General features: G+C 33.6%; 1 protein-coding gene across 1 annotated transcript in view; it reads right to left on the minus strand.

Annotated features, from left to right (window-relative positions):
• Nucleotides 1–29: 29 nt before the first annotated feature.
• LOC137631073 (transforming growth factor beta receptor type 3-like) overlaps nt 30–13274 on the minus strand; it is a 397216-nt gene continuing 383971 nt past the window's right edge. Inside the window, 1 exon segment of the mRNA XM_068362679.1 lies at nt 30–10434. Coding sequence (XP_068218780.1) covers nt 10322–10434 — 113 coding nt within the window. The 3' untranslated portion in view covers nt 30–10321.

Below are 13274 nucleotides of genomic sequence, written 5' to 3' on the forward strand. Positions count from 1 at the left end.
ATAAGAGAACAAAAGGGGATTTTTTTCTCTTTGGTTGGTACTGCTAGTGTGCCACAGCCCCCCCACCCCATCTTCCACCACAAACAAAAGCAGCTTATGGTGCAGACTCCCTAGGTAACCCGAGTTAGCAGCAGGGCCTATTTTGGACCTGCATCACAATAGCTCGCCTTCCATTTCTATTCATAGCACGCTCTTTCACCTCTCTCATATCTAATCTCCTGTCACCTAGGGCTTTCTTCACTCCATGCATCCACCCAAACCTTGGCCTTCCTCTTGCTCTTCTCCCATCAACTCCTGCATTCATCACCTTCTTCAGTAGGTCTTTTTTCATCCTCTCTACAAGCCCAAACCACCTTGACACATTCATATCCACTTTAGTAACTAATTATTTCCTTACACCCATTCTCACTCTTACTACTTCATTCCTTACTATCCAACTAGATACACCAACCATATTCATGACACTTCTCAAATTCAATTTCTATCTCAGTCACTTTTTATTCACCCCAACTCTGATACATGCATTACAGTTGGTACAATCACTTTCTCATACAAAACCCTATACTCATCCTTAACCCTCTATTTTTTACTATTCCCTTCACTGCCCCAACACTTTACATCCTTCATTCACTCTGATGTACATCTGCATCCCAACCCCACCATTTGCAGCAGCAACAAAACCAAAAAATTACAGTACTTAAACTGATATACTTCCGCAAGTACCAAATTACAGTACTTAAACTGATATACTTCCGCAAGTAACAGCATTCCACTAGACATTCAATCTAGCACCACCCTCGCTTCTTGTGCACCTCATAACCTTACTTTTACCCTCATTTGCTTGGAACTTCCTTCTCTTTCATACCCTTCCAAACTTAACTGCATTGCACAAAATACTATTGATTAAAATTGCGTTTTCATGCAAACCCATTAATCACAAGGTCATCACTGCATTTATTCTTTTTTTTTTTGGGGGGGGGGTGTTATACTGTACTGTATTTGACAAATTTCATTTCTGTCTTCAACCCCTGAAATTTGGTCATTTTGAAACAATGCTCCATAAATTCTAAATGATGAAAGTCATGAGACAACATGGGATCACTTGTTGTACAGTTAAGCTATAACCCTAGTTGGTAAAACAGAATGCTATATGCCCAAAGGCTCCAACAGGGAAAATAGCCCAGCGAGGAAAATAAACATCAAACATCTAAAGATCGGGATAGACGGTAAAATAAATGTCATATGTAAACTAGTATTTTAAGGAACACTACCAATCTCAAGTGCCTTGGATGTCATAGAAATAAAACTAAATACCACTTTAGAAAATAACATTTATTTCATCAAAATAATCTACATGATGATATTTACCCCAATCAGCCATATGGTATTGAACGACTGAGGCTTTACATGCGGGAACCTGAATCAGTGATCTCAGCGAGGCTAATGTTATGTACAGTAATCGCAAAACAGCCTGCCTGAGATACCATGTTTGTCCATTTAAAAAAGAATATTAGTATAGGCTGGGTTTTTATATCCACACATTTCATAAAATTCATGAAAACTACCTGCACAGAATATTCAAATGTTAATCCAATTAGTTTAGCTGAATTTACTACATTAAAATTCCAAAATCCATAATTCCCATACCCACAATACAAAAAACTCAAAACTGAATAGTAACTTAGGCAGACTTATTTGAGACTAATCCTTATTTGTCAGGCAAGTCATTCATACATAAGAGCAGTGTGTGCTTTAGTTCAGCTTTTAATATTTTTCTTTACTTAACCCGACCTAAATTAAATAAAAAATACTAAATTTATAAAACATTTTCCTGTATATGCAGTACAAGTTAAGCTTGTATAATTGAGAACAAGGTCAAAATTAATTTGACAGAAAAAAAATTCTCGTACTGCTAAACCACTATTTTTTATTCCCATTAGCAACAATTAAATTTCTTGTTACTTATAAACTCCCAACATCACTTCCACACCCTTCGGTCACATCATCCATTCATTAATAAATTGAGACTTGGGTTCCCACAGTTTGAAAAATTTAAATACATTACCTGCATTTTTTCATTGTATTTTGTCAACAGAATTCACATTCACATCATAGAGGAGTTGTCAAGGTAAAAAGACTTTTGTATTATGAAATACACTTAAGCACACATTTGTAAAATTTAAAAATGTTAAAAAAAAAAGCCCTCTTCACAACTGTAGGTTTCTAACCTACATACAAACAATGGTATGGCCGCATATACTATTGCTTGTGTTTTAATGGAATAAGACGGACCCAGACACTTCTAATATGGTTAGGAAACCGATGTGGAAGGCAGCACAATTTTTCTTTATCAGGTACTTCACTATGAGCAAGTGTGAAACTACAACTTATGTAAAAATATAATCCAAATTTCTATTCCATCTACCAACACAATTTTAGATTAACAAAAGAATTCATAACCAGATGCCTTCCACATATTTCTAACCCAGATATACCCCTAATTAATGCATTATAACAACAGATAACCCCTTAAATAAACTTTAGCAGAGGACCCGTACATAAACAGGGGTTATCGCTGTTGGTTTAACATTTGAATTTTGGTACCCTAATGTAAACTAAGTTTCATTTATAATTTTAAGGAGTATCTGTCTTATTAACTGTCTGGCTTGTCCAGTTTTTAACAAACCAATTATTTCAACTCATTCTCTTAACTGCAAAACTTTTGGCATTCTTCTTCAGCTAAAAGAAAAGGTATCACTTAAAATGCATTATATCATTTGGGCCTTGACAGACAAAATCTACTTTTCATTATATAAAGCTATAAAATAGAAAGCAGCAGCAAAACCATGCAATATTTTATCAAATTTAAAACATCCCACAAGCATAGGCAGTAATTTTCTTACAATTTTATTATTTTGCAATAGTAATAAAAGAATTTAGGCCAAAAATCTGACAATGTGTAATACTATATATTAACCCTCTGTTGATCCCGGCCCTGCCATGGCCCATGACAAAATCGTTGTCAGGAATGACGTTATATGTCAACCTACTTGTGTTGCCATTTTGTAGCATAACCAACACAGGTGTATAGTAAGAAACTGAAAATTGCATTAGAAAGCTGAACAAGTTTTTAATATTTGTAGCTATGTGAACAGATGACTTAAATGTTCGTCATCTATCTATTTCCTCAGGGGTAATCCAAATAAAATAATGCATTTTAATGTGGCTTCACCTGGAAGGCTTCTTCATATCCAGCTGCTTCTGATTCATTAGTATCACGGTCTTTCATTCTTCCTATTTGAATGTTATTTTATAATACACTGATAACAGAGGACTTGGGTAGTGGGTGCTCATCATAAGTGAGTGCTCGACTGAAGAGTCTAAGGCCATTTAAACTCGTCATGCAGTCAATTGGCACCTATGTTCAATACCCTCAAATATTTGTGGTGTGGCAGGAGTGGTTAAGTGACTATACATTTTTTTTACTTTTTATTTTTTTTCTTAAATGAAAGGCCACTATATGTTAGGGGGATATTATAATTATAAAAAATTTACGTATCAAAATTGATTCCCTTAGTGGGTACTCAATAAAAATCATGCTTAGACTTTTCATTACTTAACTGATTTGTAAACTGTAAAATTATAATCTAAGTAAAATATCAAAACTTCATAAGTTATTTGCTATAAAACATCTATACAATCAAAGTTCTTTACATGGTATTTGAATTAAAATTGTTGTAATGGTGCCAGTGTCCCGAAAAGATACCAAAAATTACAAACTGATTGCTGTAAGCTGAGACCCTAAGTGTGGACTGGAACTTATAGGAACTTTGATACACTCGGAGCCAGAGCTCGTTATCTTCATTGTCTTAAGCCACTCCACCTTGACCACAATAATGTTTTGTACTTTATAGTGCTGTTGTTACAGCAAAATCTCAACCAAAGGTAGGCTGCAGAATTTTAAAACTGGAGACTCCAGTAAAAGGGAAGCAATTAATACTGTCTACTTATTAAAAGAAAAAACGTATAAATAAATATGATACAGACAGGGGTCCACCATGCTTTCAATCTAAATATAGTAGACAATAAATACTGGAGTCCACCACTGTTTAAAAGTTTTCATGATGCACAGTATATTTCAATATTAAAAGATTATCTTCATAAATGGATTGTATTCTGACTACTCCTTGATTATATTTTTTTGAATGAATTCTAAAAAGGCACCCTGAAAAAAGTTATGGAAACCAGGTGCAACATTGTGATACAGTAAAACTGGTTCATGAAAGTTGTAATCGTAATCAGCCAGGCAGTTATTTGTGACAAGCTGAATGATATAATGTCCAAGATAAAAACAAACAAAATGTAATGAGCGAGACAAAATTAAGCACAGAATGTATAATGAATACAATAAGAATTATGATGCTGAAAGGATGTAATGATTCAGATAAAAAATATGTACAATTCTAAATCTACATCTGATAGCTTGCTATGACAGCATGCATATGAGTGATGCCAGTACTGAGGCAAAGTGAGATACAACTATGATGCAAATGATGGACTTATAGCTGCTGCTTAACTGCAGCTCATTTCAAAACTCAGACCATACTTCAGTATAGGCATAACAACTGTTTTCCTGAGATGAGAAATTTTAATTAACTGGTAAACATATGAGTTGTAGTTATTCTAGAGAGGTTTACTGTTAAGAGATTAAAAAAAAAAAATGCTGCGCTGGCTGGCTGGATACTGGGAGAGGGGTTTGCTTGTATCACTGACATATGAGATGAATTGATTATTGGACTGTAGAAGTGAAAGAAAAATAGGTCACCTTTCAACCTAAAGGGATACTATCATACATTCAATCCTTTCTTTACTAAGATAGAATAATGCTTATAAAACTCCCACACTAACTTAGGATGAATAAACATGCGGACCCATACAGACATGCAAACAACCTTTGTTACCCAGTATAAGAAAAACTTGGCAAAAAACTTCAAATCATATGCATTTGCATTATAAATATAACTATGTATATATAAACATTCAAGGGTGTAATGAATTTTATATATTGTATGTGTTATCAATGTCTTCCATCCATGAAATGAATAAATCATCTTGCCAATATTCTCTCATACATATCTGATTAGTTAGATTCAAATGCCAGCACAAACAATCTCAATAGTACATTAATAAACAAACATCCCTTGATATCAATTACCATCTTTTGAAGTTGCTCAATGGGGTGTCTTAATATTGAAATTATGCATTTACATTATCAAATATAACCACAATACATAACTGGATAATATTCAAGCTATCAATATCAAGTGGCTCTCATTTATACATGGTTCAATAATCAAACACCATTTTACTAATAAAAAATTACAAGACTACACAGCAATTTTGCTGGCATTTAGTTCAACTTTGTAGGATCCAAGGTTGCATTCAACCCTATTTACAGATTTATTTCATGAAGAAAAAAAGAAGGAACATGATATGAAAATTCATCTTCACTAAACCCTCTGGAATCCTATCATTAAAAGCTACATGGGGAAAGAGAAGGGGGAGGAAAAAGGGGCTACATAACAGTAAAACATCTGTCCGAGTTGCGTCAAAACTATTGTACGTTAAACCCTGAGAAAACCTATCAGAATGAGGCTCAGTTAAGTCACATACTGTCGCAACTGTTTACAGGAATGGGAGTGGGTGTCTACTGAGATTATCATCACTATGGAAAAACACTGCATCTACAGTAACTTCAGTTATGACTAATTTCAAGAATAGTTATAAAAAAAAAAATTCAGTGTCACCAACATGTATTAAAGGCATTATAGAAACAATCTAATATCAAAATATCCCTTTAACTAATTTATATGGACACTTACATTCCTTGTCATATTGCTAAACCTGGAAAAGTCTTAAATGTTTATAGGGTGAAAAATAGAGTACAGAATTGAGAATCAAAACTGCTGGTGATGTGATTGAAAAGGAAGCAAAGTGAAAAAGGTACGACATTAAAGTTAACATTTGAGTGCTGTGGGGATGAGGTCAGAACTGTCTAACGAACTGTCACAAGATGACTACATGACATCAAATGGAGATTTTCATTACAAGCAAAAGGGGGAAGAGAAACAATAGCTGCTGCCTGGACATATAGGACAGCTAGTTTACTACTAAGTAAAAATATATTTTTAGTAGAGAAGGCAGACCAACAAGCGAGTACTATAAAAAGTAGAAACGTTTACCGGCAAAATCTTAAAAAGGTGTAACTATAGAATATTAATGTTATGATCATTGCCAAGGTGAGGCTAGACGATTACAAGAGAAATGAAGATATGCAAAAGTGAGAAAGGATAACAAACAAGTACACCATTATATGCTTCAAGTTGGAAAGAGAACAAAAATAATGAAAGATTTAGATGAAAACCTTAACATAATAGCTCTGGATGAACAAATGACAGTTTAGATCTTCATTCACACAAATAACCATCAAAGAAAAAGCCAACATAAATAATTGAGGATGATGAAATGGGTTTTAGAATGGATGAGAATACAATTATTTAATTTAAATGTCAACTTGAAATTTTTTCTTCAGATAATACTACAGTGCAAGATAATCTAATGATAAAAGATAACGTGAAAGGAATTGTGCCTTCTCTCTTGTTATTTTGGGATATTTTCTTCATTTACATTCTAAACCAGATAAAATTATACTATACAACGTGATTCGGTGAATAACCGAGTATCCTCCTTTAATAAAAACTTTTGGGTCCAATTTATTCTTTAAACACAATGCCCACTATAATGGTGACGACACTGAAAGGTATTCCACAGCTTGACAGAATTATGAACAAAAAAATTGCTAAAAGTAATAAACCTTTTGGAGAAACTTGAGTATGTATATGATCTGGTATACATACTGTATATAATTAATAGTAAAATATCTATTGACTCTATAAAATGGGAAAAATAGTATAGCGTAACACAAGGAAATTGGTGGCAAAAATTGCAAAGGTCACTCCAAATGCCTTTGAGTATGAAATTACAATCTTAACCATACAGTACTGTACAATGAATGGTATCAATACAGTGAATTTCAAGTCTAAAAGTGTTATGAAAGGCAATGATAACTACATCCTTCGTTGGTATCCTCCATCTGAGGAGCTATTGAATGCAAGGAAAATAGTATCCAGATGATTATGTTGTTATCTGCAAAACTTAGATAATATACATAATAATGGTCTGCATTGAAAACTGTTCCAAATCCTTGAGTTGGCCATTAAATAAAAGTAAACAAGTGTTCCTTATTGGTAGTTGTTACTTACTACTAATTATGTTAGGTTCCTCATGTTCTTACTAGAGAAAGAAGCCTTTTAACAATGTCAATTAAAGAATAACAAGGTCATCTTTCTGGACAACCACTGTGTACAGTAGTTAAAATAATACTATAGATTGTGACAGGGGGTTAGTGACTTTTCATTTAATTTATAGGCAAGAATGGTAAGATAACACACTTTTGCCCTCATTTTTCCGTTTCCTAAAATGCCTCGATACCTCTACATTATTTTGCTTTGCATATTCAATAGAAATAAAAAATACAAAAAAGCAAAAATTAATGTAAGCAATGTGTATATGATTTACCAAAGTACTTCAAGTGGGATACTTAAGAATGAAGCTGACAATGATAATCTGTTTACTACACCTACTCGTAAAAATATTCATGAAAGCTTCAGTAAAGCTCATTAAGTGAAATTTAAAATGCAAAAGACACAAGCATTACCCTTGGAAACAAACAATAATTGGATTAAAAATATTCCAGTTATTTTCAAGTGTCTTTTAGCAATTGCAGCATTTTCACCTCGATATTACCACAATTTCTATGATGAACTCATTAAAAACACACCATAAATGTACTGTAAGATCTTAAAATTTATGAAAATTATAGCTACAACACTGGCAATTTTCTGCTCCACTCTCACTGGTACTTACTTTGCTGTTTTATTCAAGTAATTAAATTCCCTTTTCACAGTCACAAAGTAATTGGTAGTAAAGCAATGAGGCTTACTTTTCTTGATTATGTGACTGCTCAACTGTTAATAGTACCCAGCCCTTTGATAAGAAAGCTTAAATCAATTTAAACACCATCTTCCATAATCCTATACACTTACATCCTATATACTGTTACACACATTAATCTAACAAAATGTGACATGGGCAACCATTTCATCCACAGGGACTTTAGTTTCTTTTTGAATATTTGATGAAGTCCTAACTGATATACGGTTTGAAATTTGGGAAAAATCACTGCCCATTTCTTGTCACATTCATAATCAGGTACAGAGAAAAAGGTAAGCCAAAATTACATCATCACATCTAGATGAATATTATTGGACCAATCCCACTTAATGGAAAATAAAAAAGAAAAAAAAAGCGCCAAAAATGGAACACGCACTTGTCTTCTCACACAATCCAAATATTTCTATTAAATGAACTGCTCTATAATAAATAATGTAGCAAAAGTTAAATTTACCTAAAATGCCTTACTGAGATAATGACAGTAGGTCAGTAGTTGGATGGTACACTAATGAACATAAATGTTTTGGATTATGTTGCATTAAAAGTAAAATTCAGTTTTGGAGATTGTGTTTAACTCTCTATTGGAGTACTCCTATCAAATTTTGATATATACATCTGTTTGACTAAAATAGAAAAAAAAAACAATAATACTTGTGTTCCACCCTTGGGCTTTTTCACATTTTATCAATTTTCTCTCAAAACACTTGCTATCAGCTCTATTAAAAGCACATCATGATGATAGTCTACAAGCTGAACTAACTGTAAGTTCTGATTATCTACTCTTAAACTAGAGTAGACACTGTTGACACAGATTGCATCAAACAGTCAGACTTAAAGTAGCTGTGATGGTAAATACACTACTAAACTGAATTTGGCCTCCATTAATACAGCATATAATTCCAGGATAAAAGGATTCCCTTCGTACAAAGAAATACTCATAGGTACAATTTTTCAGCTAAATGGGACAACAGGTACTACAGTCAACTGCCACCTAATAAGATGCACCTTCAACAGAGCACAAAAGTTACCAGTCATGGACCTGAGTATACATTCAGAAAGCTTGTATGATCTCTGCAAGAGTTAAATATAAATTACAGATACAGTAGAAAAAATAATGATAGAGTGATTATTACAACAAAACTAACAATAATCAAGACATTACGGTAATGAGCAGTCAGATCATGGTAAAAAAAAAAAAAAAAAGTTTCACTAATCTGATTTGCAAGAAATAGTACAGCATTTGCACACATTAATGGGCTGTCCAAAGCAAAAGGCTGTTGCTTCCATGGTTTTTCCAGTTGGTCAAACAGCCTAAATGCAACACCACAATAGCCATTATTCCTATTCCTAGTGCTGGCATCTTTGACAGTACAGTACTAGATAAAGCTTGTAATAGCAGATCATTTTTCTTTTTGGGGAGATGGGATGGAATAGAAAAGTAGGGATCAGGAGGTGGTGTGTGTGCTACTCCAGGGTATGTTTATTAGACTAAAGTATGGCATATAAAAAAAATAAAACGTTTACCCGTATTAAATGGTGTAACTCATGACTACAGTGCAAGGTACTGGGGTGATAAAATGCAAACATCTAGATGGTAGTTTGGCATTCATAGGAACGAGATGGAGTAGCTGACCCTCCCCCTGGAGAAATATCTTGGAAGAAATTAATCTAAAAAATCTCCTTTGACTTCTATCTCATTAGAATGGACAACTGGAAAAGCCACGAGAAAACTTCATGCTCATTTACAGAGAGGAGGGTTAATCATAATATTTGTAATAACAAAAGTTAAGTTTCTGAGAATGGTTATGGCTATCTTGAATACCAAGTTTATTTTTATGTAGAAAAATTTCTTTATGGTAAACTGTAGACAAAACTCACAAATTGCTACTTACCTTTCTTTCAAAGCCAACTGAAACTGGGTAGCAAGAAAGCAAGCAGCAAATACTTAACACTATTTCTTCAACCACACCTCCTACCACAAAATGGTGGAGCAAACTCAAAAAATTGTATGAAATGGCAGCCACACATCATGTGGTCACAACGGGATGTAGGTGCCTATTCATTGTATTATCTTCAATTATTTTCCAATTCTTAATAATTTCCAAAGTCAAAGTTTTTACACCAATTATATATCCTAACACCCTTAATCAATACACCATGTAGCCAGTTAAACGCAACTGGTGGTGGGAGTTGGTGCATGTTGGAGTTTACTCTTTCGTGACCACAGAGGCGGCAGCCCATGGGACCGTCAGGCTGTCATTGGAGCCTGAGACGATGGAGTTGATGATCCTGAATGTGCTGACAAATCATAACCCGAATTTCGAGGAGCTCCGCCTTCTGGGCGCTTCTGGCGACGTGGATCTGTGAAAGTATATAATTGAATTATATAAAATATCTTCTTAAAAATATTTACCACTGACATCCATAAAAACTTATGCTGCACATAAAAAGGGTAGTCATATAAATTAAGTGACAATACAAGAACTGGAGTTAGAACCATGTATGTAAGTACATAATAATTCAACAGAGAAGAATTTGTCCTATCTATGTAACTCATATGGTATGAAAATAAAAGTGAAAATATAAATAGTGCAGAACATTATTAAAGATGAAGGACTGACTTTACACCAAATTCATAAATATACAGTACAGTTTGATATTACAGCAGGAGAATAACAATTCTGTATTGTATTATCATAAAAATGTAATACTGTATGGAACTTTATGAATACTTTCACACCACCTTATACTATACAGTACCTTGTTACCCCATGTGTAATGCACTAAGCAAAATTACAATGTGGTACTTTGAGTGTTCTTTATGCTAAGAGGAATAACAGAATTTTAATCACAAACTTTTAGTTCTATACTCTCTTTGTTCATACTGCTTCTTCTCCAGAAGCAGTTAATCAACGGTTACCCCAATCACACTATTGTTGACTCCCACACTGATAGAGGTGATATGCCAGTGTAGGAAAGAGACAGGGCAACAAAAAATTTAAAATATATAAACTGATAAAAATTATACTAAATTAATTTAGATTTAATGGAAAGCATCTCAAAATACAGTGCAAACATAGGACAAGATTGTTTTTCTAACAAAAACAAGATTTGAATTACAAATAAGATCTACCTTAATTGAGCTCAAAAATTTTAAAAGAACACAGCAACAGCACCCTCTGTAGGACATAGAGGCCAATAAAAGTCAAGATTCTTCAAGATAATGGCCACTGAATACAAAACTAATACAATATTGAAGAGAGATGCAGGTTCACTCCAACTTTGCGAGTAATTTTTGTGACTAAACCTTCAAAAAAAAAATGAAAGTGCATTTTTGGACAGAGGATAAATTGAAATTTTAATACCTCATAGGCAATTATGGCTTATCTGCAATGCCCATAGTTCAAAATATACAGAATGTCTCGTACTGAACTTAGGCAACCATTTCTAATAAGGGGAGGTGAATAAAAAAAAAGACAATTATGTTATGCTTCCAAAGCCCATTTCAAAGATAGTGCTTGCAGTTTATCTGTTAAATCTATAATTAAAAGTTTCACAAGATTCAAAATTGAACAATCATAATGTGTAAAACACCATCCCAATCCTGGAGCAGCAGGTGAAATTGAATTTCAAAGAACTGTACACAAAGAATGTTCCAACAACGTTTCAAGATTACTGAAGGGACCAACTTCACCCTCCAAAAATTTTCCAAAGAACAGTTCTACATTGCCGGTTGCCTCAAAATGATTAATAATGCCTGGGAAAGTCACCAAAAAACCCTCAATTATGCATATAGGAAACTGTGGATTAGAGATGGACAGGGACAAGCATGGCAAGCAGCTGATGACTGAGAAGCTGTTGGGGTTGCATAAGAAGCAGAACAAGAGGTAGTAGAGGACATTTTATCTGAGAAAGAAAAGAGAGACAAAACTCTTACTTTGAGTGAAATAAGATTTTGAAAATGTGTAAAATTTTGTAGAAACACATCACCCAGATAAGGCTTTGGTAGGGGATCAACAAATCTGGCAAAAGTTGACAGTATGAGTGTAAAAAGTGTAAAAAATACAGTCCTACACCCAAGCACCCAAGATATATTTTTCCCAAAGTCCCTAGGACATCTTTTGGGACACTTACTCAGTTGATCTTAAAAAAAAAAAAACCTTAGTGCTAAAAAAATATTTTTTTCTGTACAGCTATACCTCGACTTACGTCGTTTCGAGTTAAGTCTGTTTCGAATTTATGTCGGTTGTCAAAATTAATTTAGAAAAATAAAAATCCAGTTTTGAGTCATTTTGTTTGACTTTCCGTCTGTCCGCCACAAGTATTGAAATCTTAGTATCACTGGAATAGCATTAAAAGCACAAATCATGTTACTTTACTATAAATAACAATTAAAAGTATATAAAATCATTTAAAATGTATATATTCATCGTAAACGTTCACATAATTAACATAAATCCTAGCGAATGAACAATGAAAACAGCTGTGACTGTTTTTATTTTAATTCTCGGTCTTTATGAGCTTAACAGCGTCGCTGTCTATGATAGTTCAACCACTTGAAACATTAAGAGCACATAAAATCATATTGTACAATAAATAAGAATAAAGGCATATAAAATCATATGAAAATACATTTTTGTGTACTATTTTCTTAATTTCAATTGCAACTTAACAATCAATTACTTTTTTATTTATGGTTGTGAGCTGATCTCAAGACTACTGCGAATAACAAAGAATAATTTTTTTTGCTCATTCAATGTAAATAACTTATGCAAATTACATCAGCACCAATATCCTGTAAATATCGTTTTCATAAATTTTGTTCAAAATATCTCTCTCTCTCTCTCTCTCTCTCTCTCTCTCTCTCTCTCTCTCTCTCTCTCTCTCTCTCTCTCTCTCTCTCTCTCTCCCCCCTGCTTAAATATATGTTCTAGAATGGGATTAAAACTTATTCCTTGGAAAAAGAGAGGAGCACAGTTCAACGAAACTTTTGACTAGTTTATTAAAATGCTCATCGAGCAACAACAACAGACAAATCAGCTGCTGGCGCTGACGAATGAAAATCCGCAGCCATCTACGTAGGCTACGCAATGTAAACAAAAACATTGAATGTACATAATAATGTAACAACAAAGTTTATTTTATACTATTGAAAAATAATTATGACTTAAATTTGTTAACCTTACAAAATCTTTATTTCA

The sequence above is a fragment of the Palaemon carinicauda genome, chromosome 39, assembly GCF_036898095.1.
Source record: "Palaemon carinicauda isolate YSFRI2023 chromosome 39, ASM3689809v2, whole genome shotgun sequence".
Lineage (NCBI taxonomy): Eukaryota > Metazoa > Arthropoda > Malacostraca > Decapoda > Palaemonidae > Palaemon > Palaemon carinicauda.